This window comes from Homalodisca vitripennis, chromosome 8 (genome assembly GCF_021130785.1).
Source record: "Homalodisca vitripennis isolate AUS2020 chromosome 8, UT_GWSS_2.1, whole genome shotgun sequence".
Lineage (NCBI taxonomy): Eukaryota > Metazoa > Arthropoda > Insecta > Hemiptera > Cicadellidae > Homalodisca > Homalodisca vitripennis.
Genome location: NC_060214.1, coordinates 23,637,874 through 23,663,721, shown reverse-complemented (window position 1 = coordinate 23,663,721; position 25,848 = coordinate 23,637,874). Strand labels below are relative to the sequence as shown.

The window sequence follows — 25,848 nt, the reverse complement described above, 5'->3', positions numbered from 1 at the left end:
ATAGTAATTTAATAGCTCAACAGTAGAGAGTACTGTAATAAAATTACAGTCGCGAGTATATTCATCATTATTCAAGTTGTTTGAACGTATACAAATCTTAATTCTTACCTGCAATACAGATTAGGTTTAGAATTTATGGTTTGACAACCATAGAATAACAGCTGTGCATTAACTTATAGCTTGTTATCACTAGATTGTGCCTTTCTAGCAGTAATTCAAGGAGTAAAATGTCTTTAAATAAATTTATGCACCCTAGAAACAAATACAGGAAACCTCCAGACTTCAAAGCCCTGGCAGCAAAGTATCCTGATTTTAATAAACTTGTTAAGAGAGTAAGTATGCATTTATCATAAGGGCCAATTAGAAATTCAGAGCTAGGCTGCAGTTTAATAAGCGGCTACACCACAAGGGATCCATTATTATTAATTATTACCTAAACTATTGAAAAACCAACATGTTGAACAGAAATTCAACTGTGAATATATATATAAGTAATAATTTAAAGATGAATGATAAAAGCTGTGTGTATTTATTTGTTAGCTTTTGTTCTTACCTGGGTTCCGTTGGCCATGTTATTAAGCTTAGTCATTTTTATTTTAAAGGCCATTTATATATGTAAACACAAGTTAAAATTATTGTTTTTCACATTACTAAAATTGAAAAGATTTTGTTAATTTACTGTGCTTGTGCCTGCTCATTGAAACACACAAACCTCCAGAGTATCAAGGGATGTGTGTTGCAAAGATTGTGTGTGTGTTGTCCACTCGTGCCCGTACTGCAAGAGGAAGCTGTAATAAATCAAAGGATATTATAAGTTTAAGGCCGAGGTGGCAAATCATGAATTTGACGTTATCAACTTATTCTGCTCATCCTCCTGAACAAAAAATATATATGGTTTTAGGGGGTGCAAATGACAAATAACATGATTTTAGAGGGTATATACATAAATAGTTAAGTTCTTAATGTTCTGTTTGTGTGCTGTGTCTGGATATCTGTAAATATTATCTGCTGGTGGGACTGATAGCATATCTGTTATCTGAACACTCCAGGGCAGAAGTCAGTGCTTCACTAGATATCGTGTAGCCTAAGTTACTGTAGTTTGGATCGAGTGAGTGCGTGACGATCATAGATCAACCATCCACTAGTTCGACCAATCGTAGTGAAGTGGTGTGTCAAGAGTGTTTTGTCGGGCATGTTAAGAGTTTACGTTTTGACCGAAACGAGATTATTTAGTTTCTGTACATTCAGTGGAACACACTAATGGTAAGTGTTCTCTATTAATGTCCATTTAATATACGTATTCATATTAGGGGTATTCATGATTTATTAAGTTTTTTACACTGTGCATAATAAGCCTTTCCATAACAGTTCAATTTATATTTCTGATCAGCCCCTCTAGAATTTGATATTTTACTGATAGGTACTATCTCGAGGGATGTTTTTCTTTTGTTGACATCAGTGCGGGCCAGGTGTTTCTGAAGCCCACGCTGATGGCCAGAGGCATTCGTCTCAACTCGATAACAACTATTTAATTTGTAGCTTGAAATTTAAGAAAAACATTGTTCATTTGGATCAAAATTATGCTCATTTCAGTATTATTTTTCATTTACGTTTTTAAAGATGGCTCCGCATCCGATGACGTCATTACGAAGGTGAATGATGGTTACAAAAGGTCACGTGATGCCCGATGTGTATGTAGAACATAGAAATATTGCTCCGCGCTTGAACAGTTGTTCCATTTTTTATGTTCTAGAATTTCGTTATTTCTCATTTCCACCCCATCAAACCTTATATTCTTTTGTTTTGTAGGACGATTCCAATAAGTTAATAACGGAACTCGTATTTTGCCGCTCCGGCCGTTAATATGACAATTACCAAATCAAATATTGTTTTAATACATTTGACCTTTTTCCCTAAGCTTTTTTTATGTGGGCTTTAGGTTTCCAATAGTGGATTTGGGTAGGGTACGATAAGCGGACCCGGTTTTTTATGTCAAAATTGGTAAACGATATTAATTAATCATAACCATCGACATAATAAATTGATACTAATTTATTATTTTGAACAATTAACTTAAATAATCTATATCAACAGCTGTAAACACTTTCAAATAATACACGTAAGGTAATATTTCAATTTTACATAAGTAAAATTTGATTATTATAAATGGCAGTAATTTTAGACAACTACACGACATTGCTTTGAAAGATGATAGGACGTGTTTTTCGTGGCTTCAACATGTTGGACTCGTACCGAAAAACCCATTTTATGAAATTTGCGGGAAAGAAACAACTGTAACTGTGAGAGGAGCAAATATGGTTGTTTTCAGTTGTCCTAATCTTGGTTATAATAATTTGTTTGATCACTGTAAATATTAAATTCATATTTTAATTTAAAACATATGATTGATAGTGAGGACTATAGATACTTTTATATTGATTGATAGTCTAGGATTTGAGATGCGAATATTAGGTATCGATGATATTCTTCTATATAAAAAACCGGGTCCGCTTATCGTACCCTACCTGTGGATTTAACATTGAATAATTAATTTAAAAAATTGCAGTTTAGAAGAATTATTCTTACAGGCACAAAACTTGGTTGTTTGTTAATAATTTACTTTATATGTCAAGACGCAGAAATAAACAAGCTATATTTTTACATAACTCCTGCAATTTTGGTATATTATTTTGTGGTTAACATTCAAATCGGGTATCTATACTTTATGATCTGAGAGTAGGCTGGCATTTTCCAACCAGACAGTTCGTCGGGCGTCATTGCGGCATGTTGTCTAATATTTTATATACTTGTAGTATCATGACTGTGTGAATGGAAGAGTGAATGGAATACCGTAAGTGTAAGTTATAGTTTATTATTATAATTAGCCTTATTGTGCATTATTAAGATTAATTTTTTAAGAGGTTAAATGTAAGAAAGGACCATATGGTCCTGATTTCGCCTCAATAAAAAAGTGTTTCTTCTTCTTTTTTTTATCATTGAAAAACAATATTTTCAACACTGTAAACTTATTCTCAAAATCTGATATACTTATCAAGATTAGTTTCTTGCTTTTGTCGCAATTATGCGAGAGCTTTTCTCAATAGTGTTGTATTTTCTTGGCTAGTTTCACAAAATGCAATTGCAGCTTAAACGGGGAGACTTTAATAAGCGGCCTACACTTGCTATCCGATTGCTATTATCGAACAATTCGATATATTATCCAACTGTAAAAATCGTACACAGTAAGAGTTATAATAAATTACCGTAACAAGAAGAATCTCGTACATTAACAATTTTAAATACACAAACTCTACAATAACATAACAAAACCAACTATGGCCTAGACTTTAATATCAAAGAAATCTTACAATATTTAAAACTTGCCCAGCTTGATATTAATACGTAGCCGCTTTTGTGAAATGGAGAAAAGAATTCTCCCCATGTGTTACCAGTAGCCATACCCACATGTTGAAGCTACTTAAACAAATCTCGTCACTTGTGAGAAATATCTCACATATTTTCCTCATATTCATCGCTATTTTAAATGTCTCGGAATATTAGTTAATTCTTGTTGTTTATTGTTTACATTAAAATTACTGTAACTAACAAGTTGTAATCGTAAGATAAGTTAAATAAATTGTAATAACGAATTATCCTTTGGATAAAAACAACCGAACTGTTCGATAATAGCAATCGAATAACGAGTGTAGGCCGCTTATTAAAGTCTACCCTGGTTCTGACTCTTCTTGCACCAAAACACAATATGATTTCCACGTTTTATTGTTGTTTTCATTTCCTCATTACAAACTGGACACTGAATTTAAAGGAGCAAGCACTTTGTCTTGCTACCATTAAAAAAATGCTCAATGTTTAAAAATACATTTTGGGCCAATAACTGCATATTCATCGCCATTGTTCACTAGCCTACTCCCTATATAAACAAAATAACAACAGCTGGCAATGACGTCACTAGCCTACACAGTAAGTAATGAAAAAAAAAAATAAACGGCTGGCAATATAAAGGACAAATGTATTTGATAGTATCGATATTTAAAATCGATAATCTTGATCCTATTGTGTTGGTGTCCGCTTATTATACTGCAACCCTGATCAAAAAACTCAAATTGGATTTGTCTTGACATATAAATTGAAAAATAAAAGGAAATTATATTATTAAAATGTATATTGATGGGTAAAACTATTATTTGAGGCTATTATGTTGTATGTGGCATAAGAAGCTGAGTGGATAGAAGCAACAGTGAGTCGTGACACTCAACATACAACTGAATCCAATAGCATTTCACATGCCATGGCATTACGTGGGTGCTGCCATAATTCTTTTCATGGCTTCATCTTCGGAAATCTGGAAGCATTATTTTACGTAATGCTACTTTTTTTTACATTTTACCGTCAGCCAAAAGCCGGACAGTTTACATAATTTTAAAAAGCCAAGAGGACAGGAGGGCAAACATTAAAAAGGAGACATGTCCTGCTAAAGCCGGACGTCTGGTCACCCTGCTTCTGACATAAATAACATACTTACAGTAATTAATAAAATATCATACAAATGATTAAGCTCATTTGAATGGATTTGGTACTATATTGTTACTCAATATAAAGACCTGGCAATGATTCATTGTACATAACTTTAGGTTAAGTAGAATGTTTTTTTTATTCGATAGTTTAGGTGTTTCTAATTGATAATTTGGTAAACCAACCTTGATTCAATAATAAACCAGTCCAAGGGTATAATTAAACTTAAGTCACATTATCTAAAACTACTTTTAACAATTTCTGGAACTAGTATACTTTAATATTTGGAAAGAATTTCTTGGTGTCTTTAAGCTTGTATTGCACAAAAACTATTACAGTTTATTAATTTTAGGCCATATCTCAATTACCTAGTCATCAATCTAGTGGACCGGGACGAATTAGAATTTCTGGGTGGGGTAGGTATAAGAGAAGGGAATAACAGAGTTGTCAATATATATATACTGTATATATATATATACAGTATATATTATATATATATATATATATATACTGTATATATATATATATATATATATATATATATATATATATATATATATATAGTTAGTTTTAGCAGGAAGATCAGGTCTACCAACTGCATTTGAAGTTAATTTTAGTTTTTTTTATACTTTTTATGTTTTTCATCATTTTGGCCACAGTTTCTAAGCTACTTTGGTATTATCCACTATTTTTGGAGCAGTTTTTCGTACCACAGACCCTAAAACACAACATTAATAGAAAGAACAGACTTTATATGACATATTGTGAAATGTCAGTATGGCAATTGTTTCTTGTTTTCTGTCTCCCAAAAGGAAGATCTGCCAATGAGAAGTAGTGCACTCTGTCCCTATCGACTTATGCTTATTATGTAATATAAGTAGGTTTAGATTAGGTTATCATAAATATGTTACTATTAGTACCAAAGTTAAACATAACCTTTACGAGCGCTCATATGATATGAGTTAGAATTTGGTACTATATGGATATGTATGTTTTTCTTTTTTCTCCAGAAGTACGGCAACTGAAGCCCTCACTCATGGCCAGGGCCATTCCGATGTGACAGATCGTCCAACTTTTTTGTAACTTAATTTGTATTTTACTTAACAGTACCACCTCGATAGATATATTTATTTTATCGCCAACAGCGCAAAGGCTCTACCGCAGACATTGTTGATAGCCGGAGGCAACACTATTACCCCATTCAACTACTAGTGCTTTTTACATGGCAAAAAAAATAATTTGTCCTTTTTTTTAATTGGATTAATCAAAAGTTAATTGTTTTGGTTAATAAATTTAATTTTTAGTAATTTTCCTGTTGAAAAAACAACAAATATTGTTAAGTAGCTAAAGTAAATATTTACTAAAATTATACAATAATTAATTTATCTACATTAAATTTGCAATCAACCCTTGAGTGCCGTAGCATTTGCACACCAGATACGGTAAAAATCTCAAATTATTGGCACTGATTGGCTTGACGATCCATGTAGTTACATGATATTTAATATAATGTACAGCTGAAATGTCTAAGTAACCATATAGCTGCATTCGATATATTTTGTTGTATAAATTAATGCCAATTTTTTTTTTTCTTCTGCGTAGGTATTTGGTAATAATATTCTAGAATTTTTTATTGGTTCCAATTGTAGGATTGGCAAATATTTTACGTTGGTGTTGATTTGTTCCAAACATAGTCATTGGAATAAGTTTCCATTTTTGAATCCTAATGCTTCTCTCTTTGTCAGGCCCATAAGCTAGTAGGTTCAAATATGGATATTATCAAAAACCATTACATTCGTCATTGAAAATGCAAATGTTTATCTTCGGTATCCAATCCTAATGATGAGCGTGGAGTTCACTTGAGTAATGTCACCGTTTTCATCAAGTTCTCACAATTAATTGATTATGAAAATATATAGAAAACTTATTTTGATGCAAAAAAAACTTGTATTTGTATTACTCGTGTCAGATCAAGTATCTAGGTTTGACTCTCAATAAAAACTTAGAATGGAAATCTCACAATTTAGATTGGGTCAATGTTAAAACTTTTTGAATTAGAAATATTATTCGCAAAACAATTGCCGTTTTCCTTTCCGTGTTTAATGGCCAAGCTGACAGAATAGTTCAGATCGTCAAGAGTTTACTTCAGACATCACCAGCAGAAGGAGACACCCAAGAAAGGTTGAGTAATAATATTAAAACAGCTGAGAACGATAACATGCTACAACAAGGATTTCACCTTATCAATTAAAGTTTGAATAGTGTGTGGACTACCTTGGATTTACTAAATGACACACCCTATAGAGTTTGTAAAACAGCTGAGAACGATAACATGCTACAACAAGGATTTCACCTTATCAATTAATGTTGGAATAGTGTGTGGACTACCTTGGATTTACTAAATGACACAACCTATAGAGTTTGTAAAAAAGACGAGAAAGGTTATGAGGGAATTTGAAATTGATCAGTACACTAACTTGAAGCCACTCCAATACAAATTCAAATGGAAATTGATGATACGTTTGGGTAAAGTAGTGTTTTTGAAAAAAAATGACAGTGTTTGGTAGAAAAGATATATTGATCAGTTAAGGAAAGTTGAATGCTTATAATTTTAAGTAGGGAGAGTTGATATGTTGTTTTTAAACACATAGTTAATTATGACTACACATTCGTTCAGAATGTAATATTTTTTATTCTAAGTTTAAGGCAATACATATATGAAAATCATAATTATGTACAAAATAATATAATATACTAAATTTAATTTTTCAATGCCTCAATAGTTCAAATTTGTCAATGAAAAATGGGTTACTCTTGTTTTAGGATGGATGGGGGAATGTTTCTCTTGATTTCAAGAACCCAAAGTCACTTCAAGCCCTGACAACTACTTTACTCAAAGAAGATTTTGACTTGAATGTGGAGATACCAGTAAATCCTCAGATCCCCACAATTCCCCTGTACATGAACTACTTACTCTGGCTAGAGGATCTTGTGGCAGCGAACACTTCGTCAGAAGTCATCCAAGGTGTAGAAATTGGTGAGTTTAATCTATGAATTAACTCGTATACTAAATGTAAAGCCAACAGTTATCATTTAAACATTGTTGATGTTAACAACTAATCCCCTTCTGGTTAAATTAACTCCAGACTCTTAAAATACTAGTTGACATTATCAGTTGTTACAGCTGAGTTAGAACTTGTACGCCACCGTACTGTGTGCTGAATAGGTGATGGGAATAGGCATGTTTTACAGCCCACACACTAGAGCAGTGGTCAGCTGAGCACCGTGAATTTATCGTTGAGGCAATTTTTCAAAGTGGCGATTCCTGGGTGGCCGTTCAGCAGCAGTTTTGTAGACGTTTTGATGCGGCTTTAATAGGCTGAGTCCCTATTCATAACACAATTATACTCTGGGTAAATAACATCAGACCTCCTGGTTCAACATTAAAGTTGACAGCATATCCGATGTCATTGCGACCAGCCTGTAAACAAGCTGCTACTTTGTGCCTGTCTGACTGATTGGTTAGATGAATATAGTGTTTTGATCTGCATTTTCATCCACATAACTAGACCCTAAAAATTATAGAATGTGGAAGGTATTGTAGAAAAAATTTCTTGAGTGACAAAGCACATTTTCATGTACATTGTTCTGTTAACCCTTTAAGCGTCATGAAAAATTAGACCTGATCTTTGATAAACTTACAATTTTTTAAAATTTCCAATGTGTAAAGTTAAATTTATTTTCGTTTCTGTATGTCAAAATAGAGTTATTTAACGGTAAATAAAATTTGTTTAGCCCTTTTTGGATTTCCTAGGCTAATTTTTAACTTTTGAGAATATCGTAGAATAGCAGTGTAGTTGTCACTAATATTTTTATAATTTTTCTTTTTCTTTTTTTTCCGTAAGTATGTATTTATTCGTAAGTATTTATTCAGTAAGTATGGGAATGAAACACAGTTTTATAGATAAACGTATACTATATTACAAACCAATAAAATTAGAAAAATACAAAAGTAGACAAAGAGTGTTTATTTGGTGGAGGGCTGTCACAACTGACATTCCGCGCGTCTCCCGCAAGCCACTGTTATCGCGTGGACTTTGAACCTTCTTAGCGCTCGGCAACCTGTAGGACAGCCTTGTGGGGCTTGAATTGTGTTTCTTGCTTTGTGATAACATCCTTATGACAGTAGTAAAATATTAAAAAGTTTGGGGTTGACCAAGTAATTGCTCAGAATTACCAAATCTTCAAATTCCGAATCGTCTGGATTCGCCATTCACACGAATAATGGTAAAAAACACTAAATAAATACTGGAAACTGCTGTATATAATATGAATAATTTACTTTAAAAAGAATAAGACACAACAGAAAATTAGCGATAACCGAAATACATATGCGTGTACCGGACGCTTCTTACTAACAACTGGCTAGATGCCTTGACGGGAGCTCCCGTCAATGACTTTGTGAAAGGTGCGGGGCCACGCCGGCTAGACGTTTGGCCAATTAGAAGCAACTGCCACTCCCATTGTAACAGAATTCGAGGCAGGGAAACCCGTCTGTATGTAGCATGACTACTAGAACCATCTAGCGGCAAAATATTCAACTATCATAGCAGTAAGAAAATAAAGAATGCAAAAACGCGGATCCACAGCAATAACGTTTTGAGCTTGTAGTGGCCCTCCGCGGATCCGCGTCAATAACGCTGGAAAGGTTAATAAACATTATTTTCTTTATTGGTCTGCTACAAATCGTAACAACTGCATAAATATCCTCTGCATATTCCCAGGGTTACTGTGTGTGCAGTGTAACAAAAAGTTGTAATTGGGCCGTATTTCTGTGAAGAGGGTGGTTGAACAGTTATGGTCAATTCGCAACGTTATCTGTTGATGTTACATAACTTCCTGATTCCTGAACTTCAGAGAAATCGTTAAGGCGCAGGAGAATGTGGTTCTAGTAAGATGGGGCAACTGCTCATACGGCCAATGAGGTGATGAACCTTTTGAGGGGCAAGTTTAATGACCAAATCATGTTGAATTTTGGGAACATCACATGGCCAGCTTGCTGTTCAGACCTTAGCCTTTGTGATTTTTCTCTTGTGGGGGTTCCTTAAAGCAAGGATGTACACAAACAAACCCTCCACACTGGTCGAATTGAATGTGACTGTAAACCAAAAAGTTGCAAACATTTCTCCAGCATTGTTAGAGAAGCACCATTTAAAGGACGTCATCTTCAGATATTAAACTGTGCAATTTGGTTGGTTTGAGGTTATTTTCACTAATTTCCATAAACACTCTTCTAAAATAAGTAATAAAAATCTTGTATCGCTTTTGATTGTTGTGTTATTTTTATTTTAAAACCATCAGGTCTTTGGCCAAACGAATGATTTGGCCAAGAGTGTGTTTGATATATACCTTAGGTTAGGTATGAGAGAGACATCTTAGAGTATCATGTAGACGTCTTGTAACTGTATGTAATGGCTTAAAAACACTGATTTTGTGCATGGGAAAGCTTAGGCTGAGTTTAAATTTAAACTTTGTTGCATTGAAATAGATGAAACTAAGTATCTAAAAGTATATTTTAATTTCAGATTAAATTCAATAAAAGTAATCTACTTACAACCAAGCAGAGATTTTCTGTAAAGGTTTATCAAGAAAATTGTTACTTGTTTTTAAACTTTTTATGCCCAAATAACAATTACTGATATGCTTTTAATTACTCAGACTATACACTAAACTATCGTGAGTGATGGTGTTGTGAGTGAATCACATCAAAAGTTTAAAAATGGCTAAATGTTAAATTCAACAATCAAATCAAGGAATGTCACAGCTTAGGCCATTCAGCAAGTTTTGTGGGTGTCAGTCAAGATTTTTAGCACCCATCGAGCACAAATCTTTATGTAACCTGAACGTTCTGTAACAATAAATTAAAGAGAAGCTGAAAATTCTAAAGACAAAGCACTTAATGTGAGTCTACGGATTTCTCTAAGACTTAGTCAATTTTTTAAACAAGACCTTTAAATTTTCTTATTTTGAATAAAAGGATTTTGATTACTGGAAAACATTCACATTTGGCGGGAGAATCAATAGAGGCGGCCGTGTTCATGGGATAACAGCTCAGTGGAACTGACTTCTTGAACTCGACAGTGACAAATGTTATAGAAGGACAGATGTGTGATCGACTTCTCCGCACACCACGGGTCTGCCATGCGTCTGACCGTGAAATCGGAGGTTTAAAAACATCACCTTGTATGATAGATAAGTGGCTGTAACGAACACAATAAATTTGGACTACTTTCTCCATAATCTTAATCAATTATATGATTTCTGTGGATGTAATTGAACTTTCATTCATGATTAGAACTGGCTATTAAGGCCATGTAGGCTCCTTTCCCATATTATTTTGAATTATACAGAAATTATGTAGCAAATTAAATGCTGTTTTCACTAGGTATGTGAGTATACAGGGTGAGTTTTTTAAAGTGATCCAATAGCTAACTTTTTAATTACACGACTTAGCACCACACTTTAAATTTGGAACTTGCTCAATTTTAAGTTTCACTCAGGGATACACTTTCAAATTTTTTGAAGATGGCCGCCATTTTCCAATATGGCGGTCAACTTTAAAATCTCTTATGGAACACCCTGTATTTTATGTTGTTTTTAGATTCTACTCAACAAAATAATACATTTTTGCTTTTGAGAGTTTTTCAATATCTCTAATGGTTCAGGAGCTACGTGGACTGGAAGTTTTCATAATTTTTGCCAATATGGCGGCCAACTTTAAAATATTTAAAATTGTATATCATCAGTCCGAAAAAATCCGAAAACTTGCAGTCAACGTAGCTCCTGAACCATTAGAGATATAGAAAAACTCTAAAATGCAAAAATGTCTTATTTTGTAGTGTAGAATATAAAAACAACATAAAATACAGGGTGTTCCATAAAATATTTTAAAGTTGGCCGCCATATTGGCAAAAATTATGAAAACTTCCAGTCCACGTAGCTCCTGAACCATTAGAGATATTGAAAAACTCTCAAAAGCAAAAATGTATTATTTTGTTGAGTAGAATCTAAAAACAACATAAAATACAGGGTGTTCCATAAGAGATTTTAAAGTTGACCGCCATATTGGAAAATGGCGGCCATCTTCAAAAAATTTGAAAGTGTATCCCTGAGTGAAACTTAAAATTGAGCAAGTTCCAAATTTAAAGTGTGGTGCTAAGTCGTGTAATTAAAAAGTTAGCTATTGGATCACTTTAAAAAACTCACCCTGTATATGTATATTTTTTTCAATTTATCTCTTTATTTCAATATATGGATTTATTTCTTCGTGATCTAAAACTTTTTAATATTATTTAGCGTTAAATTATTTAATGTTAATTATATGAATTGTATTACTTGAATTTTTTGTTATAACCATTAGATATCCAAATGCTACATTTGTTTTCTTTTCAATATACATATTTACTTCTGTTTTTCAGTTTTTTTGTGGAAATAAATGTGATTTGATTTGGTTTGATACTTTTTATGGGTACCATTGACCTTGTACTGTATTGACTCTCCTTATTCTGTTTGATGAGATCCTCACACAACTCAGTGGCCCATGAGAATGGGCAGAATAAGGCTTAAAAAAGGATCGGGCTCTCCTTTTTCTAAAAAAAAATCCATCCAGCTTGACTACAAACGGTAGGCGTGGCAGCTTGAAGGTGGAGGTGTTTCAATTTTTATTCTCTGTTTTAGGTACCCTGACCTTACCTACTACTATTACATATTTATTGTATAATTATTCCCTCTGTCTCGCAGGGTGTACAGCTAGTTGTGTCTACTCACTCCTGGCTGCACGTCAGTTTCACTGGCGCATGTTGGCTACTGAGGTGGACACGGACAGTGCTTTCACCGCTTCCAACAACATAAGAAGGAACAAACTGAACGATAGAATCACAGGTGACTGTCACTTAGAGATATCAAGTCCTGTAGATGCCCATTGTATGGTTGTCTACTTTGTTAGTGTAGATAGCATAATCTAATATACTATACAGCCGCATGTGAAACTGACTGACTGACTGACTCACTGATATATAGATACAAATTCTAACATAGTTCTAGAAGTGCTGGAAACTTGAAATTTGGCACGCAGGTACCTTTCACAATATGACCCGGAGGAAAAGTCTGAAAACCAGACTTTTTTACTTTTAAACCCCTCAAAAAAATTCCTCAAAAATCGCGCATTCTTTACCCCTGCATGCATTTCTTATAAGCCTGATAGCGGGTGAACCGTTGGAGCTAGCTTCGATCTGACGAAAAATCGTTAGTCAGGAATGAAGTGAACTACAAGAAAGGTCCAGTGACTTTTTGTCCTATCTCGTGTGGTTAAGCCACAAAACACGGAAATGTTTGACATTCCAGAGATTTTTTCGCTTAAAATAAAGTTTCGAGCCCGATAGTGGCCGAACGGTAGGTCGTAGCTCAAATCTGATTGACCCATCAAATTAGCAAATTACGTTATCTACAGAAAAGGTCCAGTGACTTTTTCCCCTATCTCCATTGGTTTGGCCGAAAAACGTGATTATGTGCAATTTTTTTTGTAAATTTTACGTGAAAATTTTGATTATGGGGTCGATAGCGGCGTAACCATTGGTCGGAGGTCAAAATAAAACGAAGATTAGATTTAGGAAATAATGTGATCTACAAAAAAGGTTAAGTAATTTTTTACTCTATTTTCATTAGTTTGACCGCAAAACGCGATTAAGTTAAAATATTTGGACATTTTCGCCTAAAAATTTACATTCCGAGCTTGAAAATTGGCACACGTGTGTCCTTAACCCCGGTAACATTTACCCCCCTCCGGCGACTTCATGGTATGACCAGATAACCTCCTGAGTAAATTAAACCTCCTGATGTGTTAACTTCCCCCGGTAACATTATACCCCCCCAGGCAATTTCCTGGCATGACCTCACGTCCGAATTTTACCAATCACCAAATCTCTTCACCCCCCTTGGGAAGTTCCTGTTATGACCAGATCACCCCCTGATGCCTTAACCCCCGGTAACGTTACAACCCCCCCAGGTAATTTTCTGGCATGTCCTCATGTCTGAATTTTACCTATAACCAAATCTCTTAACCCCCCTTGGGAAGTTCCTGGTATGACCAGATAACCCCCTGATGTCTTAACCCCTGGTAAAGTTACAACCTCCCCCTGGGAATTTCCTGGTATGACATAATGTCCGAATTTTACCTATCACCAAATCATTCTTATCCCCGAATTTGGCTAATACCCGAAAGGGGGCCTGGGGGCGTAGCCCCCAGCGAGCCGAAGGCGAGTCTAATATATATACAGCCGCATGTGAAACTGACTCACTCACTCACTCACTGATATATAGATACAAATTCTAACATAGTTCTAGAAGTGCTGGAAACTTGAAATTTGGCACGCAGGTACCTTTCACAATATGACCCGGAGGAAAAGTCTGAAAACCGGACTTTTTTACTTTTAAACCCCTCAAAAAAATTCGAGAAAATTCATGCATTTTTCACCCTTGCAGGCCTTTTTTGTAAGCCCGATAGCGGGCGAACCGTTAGAGCTAGCTCGGATCTGACGAAAAATTCATGGTCAGGAATGGAGTGAACTACAAAAAAGGTCCAGTGACTTTTTGCGCTATCTTCCGTGGTTATGCGACAAAACGCTCGAACATTTGACATTCCAGAGATTTTTTCGATAAAAATAATGTTTCGAGCCCGATAGCGGCCGAACCGTTGGTCGTAGCTCAAATCTGATTGACCCATCAAATTAGCAAATTGTACGATCTACAGAAAAGGTCCAGTGACTTTTTGCCCTATCTCCATTGGTTTGGCCGTAAAACGTGATTATGTGCAATTATTTTGTAATTTTCACGTGAAAAGTTTGTTTTTGAGGTCGATAGAGGCGAAACTATTGGTCGGAGGGCAAAATAAAACAAAAGTTAGATAGGCTATAGGAAATGAAGTGATCTACATAAGAGGTTTAGTGACTTTTTACTCTATCTCCATTAGTTTGGCCGCAAAATGCGATTAAGTGAAAAGATTTGGAAATTTTCGCCTACAAATTTACATTCCGGGCTTGATAGCGGCTAAACGGTTGGTCGTAGCTCAAAACAAATTTTCAACAGGATTTAGCAAATAATGTGATCTACAAAAAAGGCACAGTAACATTTTGCCCTATCCTCAACGGTTTGGCCGCATAACGCGTTTTAAAGTATTGATTTTTATGTTTTACGTGATATTTTTAAACTGCCCAGTGCAGTCTTTTGTCCTAAGCTCTGTACTGCCTAAATTATAGGTCGTAGCTTAAATCTGATGGCATAATCGAAAGACAAAATTAAATTTTCGACAAGAAATGTGCAGTCACTTTTTCTCGTATCTCTAACGGTTAAGCCACAAAAGGCGTTTGAAGTCAAAACTTTAAATTAATCTGGAAAATTCGATAAAATGGGTCAACTTTTAACTCCCAAATCCCTAATCTTAAGCTCGGACATAACCTTTCCCCGAATACCGCTTATCCCCGAATTTTAGGGCACTTACTTTGGGGGCCTGGGGGCGTAGCCCCCAGCGAGCCGAAGGCGAGTATTTCATATAACCTGTGAAGGAGAGTTAGCGCAAATTAAAATCTTTCCTGCATCAAACTTTTTTTTTCTTTTCTTGTCATATATTAGTAGATTCAATTGTGTTGAAGAAGCAAAATAAGTTCCTTTTTTATTTTACTAATATATTGTTTAGAGCTTTTGATCATCTGTCGAGTGTGAATTTCATCTCTACTTCATAAATGAAAATGATTGGATTTTGTCAACCACAAATAATGTAATTGTCGTAGTGTGAAGCCAGTTGTATCGGTTTGTTTCTTTTCTGGAAAGTTCTTGTACGATACATTCATGTTTTTCTGCTGGTTCTAGTTTTCGCACTGACTACAAATATTCAAATCATGTATACCTTAATTGTGTATATAATTTTGTAGAAATCTTTTATTAACCCTAGAAATTGTAGGGATTTATAAAAGATTTCTATGGCAATCATTATGCCATTTACTATTTCACTTATTTAGGATCTTTATTTTACGTAAACTATAATAGTAACTATCTAAATTTATTAACCTATTATATACTAAATATTAATTGAGTATTTTCATGAAACATTATTTTTGTATTTGTTTTTATGACTTGTGACATATTTTGTATAAAATGAAGGCTCAGATTACATAGTTGTATTTTCGCCATAACCAGTTTTGAAGTGTAAAGGCCTGATGTTCCAGTGAGAGCTGTTAAGAAAGGAACAGTTCTGCAAGGAGTGCTGGAGCCAGGCGTTGTCTATGACTTCTGTATGTGCAACTCTCTGAGGTATTTGACATCAAGAGAAGAACTGTTGACTCTGCTCACTGCACTTGTTCTGGACAGTATTGAACTGAAGGAGCAAATCAGGTAACTGGGCTGTACATCGGTAAGAATTAGCATTAGTTTCTAATAAAAAACTAGAACATTTTGGAATCGTGCAATCGATTTTGTTTTTAAATAATAACTAACATTACATAAATATTAGTCATAAACTTATGTTAATTATTTAATGTTATGTTATAGTTTAATACAGTACAAACTATTTTACCCACACCTCAGTTATCCAGATCTAAGGATTATCTGGATCGGTTTTGAGGAAGTTGAGGAAGTCCAATTTTTTTTTAGAATAAACGATGTTTGTTATATTTTCAGATGATATGTTTTCTTGTTAGCACACATTAGGCATTCAGAATCATAACAACACAAATATATCAGCCAAAACGATTCTGAGTGCCGTGATCGAACTTTCCAAAATGTCAGTCCAAGTTGTCACGTAACCAGTATTGGCGTGATCACAATCAACCAAGCCATCCTTGTGGTACACGACCACCGGACATCAGTTGTATGTAGTAACTCACTACCACTGATGGTGTTCTTCCGAATTCCGTTCTTGATCGATTGTGTGAAATTTCTGAAAGAAAAGATGTATAGTGGTTGTCTGCATCATCTGTTGTGGATGCAGAGGCATTGCTATCTATGAACCATCGGTGGACAGTCTGACCTGTGCACGGCACCACCCCTCCCTCATCTGTTATCACTACGACAGGTTCATTGTAATTTGCTGCAATCCATACTTATACATTCTATAAGCTGTATCATTACACTGCTAACAATGTTGAAGTAGTTCCACGAGATATTGATAACTGTAAATTTGGATAGATGTAAATGATTGTAATAGCATTGATGTGATGACCAACATAGAAATTGTATCAGCAGCTTGTACTTCAACGGTTACTTAAATCGGTGTCAATTAATATTGTCTTCAGTCCATGACAACACTGTAGACCAAATAAAAACATGTTGTGACTTGAAAACACAGGCTTTTTTTGTATTTTTTTTTACTTTGAAGTTGTGTTGTCCATGAGGGTATGATTTTGTTTGCGAAGAAGGTATAATTTTAACCCTCCAACTGGACAGTGACTTTCTACTGGCAGGCCCATTTGGACTGATTTGCAAGAGTTTTTATAAACTGCTATAAAATGCATATGCTTTATGCAGTTGTACAATTGTGTATATTTGTTCCAAAATATGTAGAATTTGAATATTTAACTGAAAAAATATTAAAACTCATAGAAAAAAGTTAACTTACACAAACTAGTGGTTTGCTGAACAAGTTTAGCGCAAAACCATAAATATCATTCCCTGGGTGTGTATCAATGTTAAAAACAATCAAAAGTAGCCGAGAGACATAAAATTTATTATATCAATAGAAAATCAGAAACGTTGTGTAAAATTATATAACATTTACGTATTACACCAACATACACAAAAAAGTAGCAAATTGACTAATGTACATTATAAACCTAACAAATATTATATCGTAGTAGTCTCACAGAGATGTTCTATTACCGGATACAATCTGCTGTCTATTAATAGATATAGAACCACAAAGATTATTAAATCTTCTCTGGTTATGTTTGATTTTATTGGGATTTAAATCCTAAAAATATCAGAAAATAACGCACGCCATGAACCTGATGTAAAGGGTAGCTAATCTCATTAGCTTAGTAATTTACTACGTCATGGTATATTAGTTACCTACTTACTACTAAGTTTGATATCTACTTAGGGAATACAGTTCAGTTAACTCTCAGTATATTGTGTGCAGGATTTACACGGTCAAGGTGGCCGACGAGACAACTGTAGCCACACTGATGGAAACACTGAAGAAGGCTGGTGTGACACGTGTGTCAAGTAAAATGTTCTGCCAAGGACGTACAACCAGGTGGGGGGTGGCCTGGACACTAGGCTTCGCAGAGCTGGATCTGGGCTCACAATCACTCAAACAGAACATCCCCTTCTCACAGACAGTACGGGGAGATCTACCAGGCACTGTGGAACAGTTACTGCAGTTAATAGCAAAACTGCAGGTAGGTTGCACTTTTCTTTTGTTTCCTTCAAGGGGAGGGGGAAATCTCTACCACATTCCGAGAGGGTACAGCCTATCCTTGATGGTTCCCCCAGGCATGTGAAGCTCTCACCTACTAAAACCTCCCAACCTATGATCTTTTCATCCTGCAGGAGCCGGGACCACCAGTCAGTATACTTCAGATCTCACAGGGTCTTTAGCTTTCAGTTAATTCATTGCTTCATTTATGGATCTGTTTATTCCCATGGCTCGTCTCTGGCTTTTCTTGTCATGATTTTCTTAATCATTTGAGCTACATCCTCCCATGCCCCTTCATTCTCCATCTTCCCCACAATGTTGTCCACAGTGACTTGCTGCACCCCATTTCTTCTCTCTGCCTGCCACCGTCTGCACACAAAGAATGTATGCTCCGCTGTCATCAGCCTCATGACAGTACCAGCACTCTGCAGTTTGCCTATCTTGTGTAGGTAGCTGCGGAAGCTCCCATGTCCGCTTAAAAACTGGGTGACATGGTAGTCAGTGTGTCCGTGTCCACGCTCGACCCAAGGCGGATAGTAGGGGGATAATCCTTCTGGTCCATTCTCCTTTCTCTGCTGATCCCCACCTCTCCTGACATCGTCTCATGAGTTGTGTTCTGGCCTCCTCTTTACTCATCCCATTATAAAATTCTGTCCTCTCTCTAGCTAACAGCTCCATTGGAGAGACTCCTGCCACGACGAAAGCAGCCTCTGTGGATCTTGTCCTATATCCACTGCACGCAGTGCAACCTTGTGTTGTAACTGGTCGAGTATCTTTTGTCTCAAAGCCTGGCTCCATGTTGGTACTGCATATAGAACCATCGAGGTGATAACAGATGACAGAAGTCATCTGGTTCCTTGCTTTGGGCTTCCCACATTTCTCATTAATTGTCCAAGAGGCATAGTTCTCATATCTGCCCGATGCACCACCTCCTGTACATGTGCATGGAATGTCCTCCACTGGTCCAACCATACTCAGAGGTACACCCAATCCTCTCCTTTGCTGTGATGATGAGCACATCAGCCACAATCGTTACTGGCTCCAGGAGCACTCTTCTCCCTGACATGACCACTACTTCCGTCTTCTGTTGGGGAAATTTTCAGCATATGTTCATTCAACCAGTTGCTTATTCTTTGTACTGCCTCATTTGCACATGCACCTAGCTCCTCTTCGGTTCTTCCAGACGAAACTACTGCCAGGTCATCTGCATACCCCACCACTATTACTGGCAATTGCATCCTTAACATTGTTAAATAGGACATTCCAAAGCACTGGTCCCAACACAGATCTCTGTGGGACATCTTGATTTCTACTTTCGGATTCTCTGATAACACCCATTTGTTGCTGAGGTAGTCCTGTATCATACCCAGCATGTATTGACTTATACTCCTCGTTTTCAACCCATGTATGATGTGCCACCACGATGCGCTGCCAAATGTATTCTTAACATCCAAACATATCACCATTGGTATTCTTCAGTGTCTGCGGGGACCTGTTACTTCAGCTTTCACCAGCTCTATGACCTTTGTGATTGTTTCAACTGTAGAGACCCTGATCAAAGGCGTACTGATTCTGTGAAAGTCCACCACTTGCCTCTAACTCCGTCCTAAGCCTTGCTGCCAATAGATGTTCCAGCAATTTCTCGGCTGCATCCAAAAGGCACAGTGGTCTGTATTAAGAGGCAAACCATCTGGCCTTCCTTCTTCAGGAGTACTAATTTTGCCTTCTTCCAGATGGGTGAGAAGCTACTTTTTCTGAGAGCCTGGTCCATCATCCAACACACCTCCCTTGGGTGAATGTCCACAGCTAGCTCATAAATACTGCTTCTGGATGCTAAGGGAAAAGCTTTTTTGTTACTTATTCAAACGTTCTTGGATCCAGTGTGGGATTGCCACGATTGAATCTATCAGTGACCAGCTTGTAATCTCTTCCCCAGACATCATCCTGAGTCACGCAGCTCTTTGTAGCATTCAGCCTTCCTACGCCTTATCTCAGTTTTCAAGCCATCCCTCTCAAGAATGCATTCCAGCCCTCTAGTCCTTCTTATTTTTCTTTGCAGAGCTCTTCCAGCCCTCAAGCATCTCATTCTGAGTCCTGCAATTACATCATTTCCCCTACACACTGCCCTCTTCCTGTTTCGCTGTCTTGCCATGACCTTGGCCTCTCATCTGAAATCTATTTTGATACATCGGAGGTCACTAAGTGTCTCTGCTTCTATCGCTCTCCAATCTTCTACTCTACCTGCCGTTCCATATGATGCAAATGTCACATCAATGATGGAGCTATAGGTTCCCCTCTCAAAAATAAGTTCTCTTCCTCTGTTGAGGCAATAGAAATCTTGCTCTGCAGCCCATTAACACAGCACTTACCCTCTGGCATCTGTTATTGGCAAATTTCATTCCGCTGCCTTAGCATTAAAATCCCCTCCAATCAGAGCTTGTCCTCGTTTCTGTTTGAGTAGCACCCCAGACAGCTTCCGTGAATTCATTCATCTGGTTGTTTGGTGATATATATAGCAACTGACCACCAGACTGTCTCCTTGTCCTTTTCTAGTCACTGTTACCCCAGTAGCACTGAAAATGGCGGCATCACATATGAAGTAGCTTCTCCACCCGGGTCGTCCTAGGGAATTAATGTTCGGCTCACTAACTAAAAGGATGTCAGTTTCAGTGTTTGTTCCAGTTGCCATCAGTAGATCCATAGCTTCTTTCCTTCTACTAGTATTCAGCTGCAAGATTCTAACCATTTTTTGATCATGTCAAACCTCCCTGCATTTCCTATCACCAACCCTAATGCCCCACCTCGTTGCAGTCCAAACACTCTGTTCTTTGCTGTGGTCTGGGCTCTTACAGCTCTGAGCTACATGACTTAACCTCCAACACCAGAAACATCGCTGTTCTATCTGTCGCTCCCTCACCCATCCCACTCTCATTCAACCTTCATTAAGGATCTTGAGAGCAGTTTTCCGTGACACTATGACTGCAGCGTTTTGTGCAAAAGCAGTCGTACTGATGTTACCCTTACCAGAGTGTGAATAGTAGGGTCCCCTGTTGCTTCGACAAATGTGTTCAGCAGTTCTTGAGTGCATTCACCATCCAGATCCTTAACGTTGTTACAGTTTTGTTTTGAAAAGTTAATAGTTCATATTATTTTATGTTTTATAAAAGATTAGTAAATAACTAAAGGAGTTTATACCACATATGTACACACACACACACGCACACACACACACACACACACACACACACAGAATCCATAGAAGAAGAAGAACATACACCCATACAATTTGGATAATTTACAATAAACATATAGAAATCAATAGATTTTAAAATTAAGATAAACTAGCAACCTATTTTAGAGTTAAAATTTAACATAGAACAAATTATTGTACATATAAGATAGAAATACATAAACTATTGTAAAATTGAATCATCAGATAAAAAAAATTTCTTTAGACCAAATACCACAGAATACATTAAATCTTAATATCAAGGAGATTGTTATGCAAAGTAAGTTTACAGCACCTGGAGTTATAAAGTGAATTTAGATCAGCTGGTGACTTTACAATAATGGAATTTTATTCTTTTGAATGATGGCTTAATAGGAGAAGGAAAGAACCTTTGCTCATAAAAGTTAATTAACATTTGAGTTATTAATTAAATACAGTAATACTTTTATTATTTGTATTAAATTGGTGAATCTCGATTTTTGAATCCAAGAACAGAAAAGACATTTACTAGATGATGAACACTTGAATATTGGATGGCAACCAGAACTCTCAGATCTGCAAGGATTACTACTACCAGTATTAAATCTACTCTAAACCGACAAGGATGATTGGAAAATGAATAAGTGTCAATGGAACATACAAACTAAAACTGGATTTGAACTCAAGTAAGATCTACCCAATTTATGATTCCAAATCTTTCAAAATTTAAACCTATTTTTGTATAAATTCAAATTTAACATGCACCACAATTTTTCCTATGTTGGATATAATTTTTTTTATGTGCATATAATTTACGAAACCCTGTATGTGACAAATAAACTCAATAACAATTGTAAATCAAAGGTTTATTTATTTATATCATTCGCTAGTTAAGCAAGGGCAAAGAACGGGTTAATAAATAAATAAAGCAAAAAAGATAATTTTGATAATGTGCAAAACGTTTGTGGGTGTCCTGTCCACTGCCTGTGTTGTAAGAAGAACAGCTAAGAGAGCCTCCTCACTACACCATTGATAAAACGATTGTGGGTGTCCTGTCCACTGCCTGTGTTGTAAGAAGAACAGCTAAGAGAGCCTCCTCACTACACCATTGATAAAACGATTGTGGGTGTCCTGTCCACTGCCTGTGTTGTAAGAAGAACAGCTAAGAGAGCCTCCTCACTACACCATTGATAAAACGATTGTGGGTGTCCTGTCCACTGCCTGTGTTGTAAGAAGAACAGCTAAGAGAGCCTCCTCACTACACCATTGATAAAACGATTGTGGGTGTCCTGTCCACTGCCTGTGTTGTAAGAAGAACAGCTAAGAGAGCCTCCTCACTACACCATTGATAAAACGATTGTGGGTGTCCTGTCCACTGCCTGTGTTGTAAGAAGAACAGCTAAGAGAGCCTCCTCACTACACCATTGATAAAACGATTGTGGGTGTCCTGTCCACTGCCTGTGTTGTAAGAAGAACAGCTAAGAGAGCCTCCTCACTACACCATTGATAAAACGATTGTGGGTGTCCTGTCCACTGCCTGTGTTGTAAGAAGAACAGCTAAGAGAGCCTCCTCACTACACCATTGATAAAACGATTGTGGGTGTCCTGTCCACTGCCTGTGTTGTAAGAAGAACAGCTAAGAGAGCCTCCTCACTACACCATTGATAAAACGATTGTGGGTGTCCTGTCCACTGCCTGTGTTGTAAGAAGAACAGCTAAGAGAGCCTCCTCACTACACCATTGATAAAACGATTGTGGGTGTCCTGTCCACTGCCTGTGTTGTAAGAAGAACAGCTAAGAGAGCCTCCTCACTACACCATTGATAAAACGATTGTGGGTGTCCTGTCCACTGCCTGTGTTGTAAGAAGAACAGCTAAGAGAGCCTCCTCACTACACCATTGATAAAACGATTGTGGGTGTCCTGTCCACTGCCTGTGTTGTAAGAAGAACAGCTAAGAGAGCCTCCTCACTACACCATTGATAAAACGATTGTGGGTGTCCTGTCCACTGCCTGTGTTGTAAGAAGAACAGCTAAGAGAGCCTCCTCACTACACCATTGATAAAACGATTGTGGGTGTCCTGTCCACTGCCTGTGTTGTAAGAAGAACAGCTAAGAGAGCCTCCTCACTACACCATTGATAAAACGATTGTGGGTGTCCTGTCCACTGCCTGTGTTGTAAGAAGAACAGCTAAGAGAGCCTCCTCACTACACCATTGATAAAACGATTGTGGGTGTCCTGTCCACTGCCTGTGTTGTAAGAAGAACAGCTAAGAGAGCCTCCTCACTACACCATTGATAAAACGATTGTGGGTGTCCTGTCCACTGCCTGTGTTGTAAGAAGAACAGCTAAGAGAGCCTCCTCACTACACCATTGATAAAACGATTGTGGGTGTCCTGTCCACTGCCTGTGTTGTAAGAAGAACAGCTAAGAGAGCCTCCTCACTACACCATTGATAAAACGATTGTGGGTGTCCTGTCCACTGCCTGTGTTGTAAGAAGAACAGCTAAGAGAGCCTCCTCACTACACCATTGATAAAACGATTGTGGGTGTCCTGTCCACTGCCTGTGTTGTAAGAAGAACAGCTAAGAGAGCCTCCTCACTACACCATTGATAAAACGATTGTGGGTGTCCTGTCCACTGCCTGTGTTGTAAGAAGAACAGCTAAGAGAGCCTCCTCACTACACCATTGATAAAACGATTGTGGGTGTCCTGTCCACTGCCTGTGTTGTAAGAAGAACAGCTAAGAGAGCCTCCTCACTACACCATTGATAAAACGATTGTGGGTGTCCTGTCCACTGCCTGTGTTGTAAGAAGAACAGCTAAGAGAGCCTCCTCACTACACCATTGATAAAACGATTGTGGGTGTCCTGTCCACTGCCTGTGTTGTAAGAAGAACAGCTAAGAGAGCCTCCTCACTACACCATTGATAAAACGATTGTGGGTGTCCTGTCCACTGCCTGTGTTGTAAGAAGAACAGCTAAGAGAGCCTCCTCACTACACCATTGATAACACGATTGTGGGTGTCCTGTCCACTGCCTGTGTTGTAAGAAGAACAGCTAAGAGAGCCTCCTCACTACACCATTGATAAAACGATTGTGGGTGTCCTGTCCACTGCCTGTGTTGTAAGAAGAACAGCTAAGAGAGCCTCCTCACTACACCATTGATAAAACGATTGTGGGTGTCCTGTCCACTGCCTGTGTTGTAAGAAGAACAGCTAAGAGAGCCTCCTCACTACACCATTGATAAAACGATTGTGGGTGTCCTGTCCACTGCCTGTGTTGTAAGAAGAGCAGCTAAGAGAGCCTCCTCACTACACCATTGATAAAACGATTGTGGGTGTCCTGTCCACTGCCTGTGTTGTAAGAAGAACAGCTAAGAGAGCCTCCTCACTACACCATTGATAAAACGATTGTGGGTGTCCTGTCCACTGCCTGTGTCGTAAGAAGAGCAGCTAAGAGAGCCTCCTATATAAACTAAAACTATATAGTTTAAATATCTAACTACACCATTGATAATTTCTTGAATGATGATATTCGCAACACACAGTGTTTTAAATTATTTAGTCACACATTTATATGTATGTATTCTACTGTTTCTAATTCCATTATCGACATTACGTATACCTAAGCAGTTTGCCATCCATAATATTATAAATTTAAAAAGTGCTGTATGCTAATTTGATTCTGCTTGTAACATTTCCCCATCTACTTGGACATATATTAACATCTTGATTGCTATGTTTCAGATAACTCACTCAATTTTAAAAAGAAATGAAGAACTATGTACCATGGAGATTACAGCGATGAATAATACCTGGTCAAATGTAGAAAAGAGAACACGCCAAATTACAAACAATAAAGATTGCTATAAAGAGACACTAAACACACCAAATTCTGAAGAAAATAATGAACCAAGTGTGGATGGAAATAATAAAAATGAAGATCAAACTGAAATCAAAGAGGAAAACAAGGATGATGAAAAAGGATTGCCACCAAAAGAAACTGCAGGATCATCACAGATTAAAATTGGAGTAGATGAAAAGGCAACAACCAATTTTTGTGGAAGCAATGTCAGTGAAAAGAGTACAGAGGAAGTTGCGGAAAATGGAGTTGGTGAAAAGATTGCGACGGATGTTGGTGAAAAAACAAAGGCAGAAGTTGTTGGAAACGGAATTGGTGAAAAGATTATGGCGGATGTTGGTGATGATTGCAGAATTGGAAAAAAACGTGGATCTATTGATGATTTGGATGCTGCCAACAGTGACATGAAGAGACTGAAGATGAAGAATGGCAGTTCAGAGGTGAATATCGGGCCTCAGAGAGGACCTGTGCTGACTGCATCATTAGTGGTGAGGAAGACCAGTTCAGGCTCTGTCGTTGAAATGAACTGGTTGCGTGGGCCTGGAGGTCGTAACTCAGCCCAACAGTTGCTGCAGTATCTGACTAGTAACCTCAACCCTCCCGCAGACAATTAGCAGTATGTTTTATATGATGTGTATGGACTTGTAAATGTTTGTACATCTTGTGTACAGAAATGTTGTTTATTTTCCCTTTTTTATGTTAATTAGCTATTTTTATGTTTATTGAATATAAAAAATAAAGCAATATATGCTCTGTAGTGTTTAATTTTACCTAGTATTT

General features: G+C 37.0%; 1 protein-coding gene across 1 annotated transcript; it reads left to right on the top strand.

Moving 5' to 3' along the window:
* The first annotated feature begins 100 nt into the window (after positions 1 to 100).
* On the top strand, positions 101 to 25,821 carry LOC124367429 (RNA N6-adenosine-methyltransferase mettl16-like). Its single transcript, XM_046824237.1, has 6 exons — positions 101 to 332; positions 7,357 to 7,570; positions 12,334 to 12,474; positions 15,813 to 15,978; positions 17,720 to 17,981; positions 24,954 to 25,821. The coding sequence occupies exons 1-6, from the start codon at positions 228 to 230 to the stop codon at positions 25,680 to 25,682; spliced, it is 1,617 nt and encodes a 538-aa protein (XP_046680193.1). The 5' UTR covers positions 101 to 227; the 3' UTR covers positions 25,683 to 25,821.
* The last annotated feature ends 27 nt before the right edge of the window (positions 25,822 to 25,848 follow it).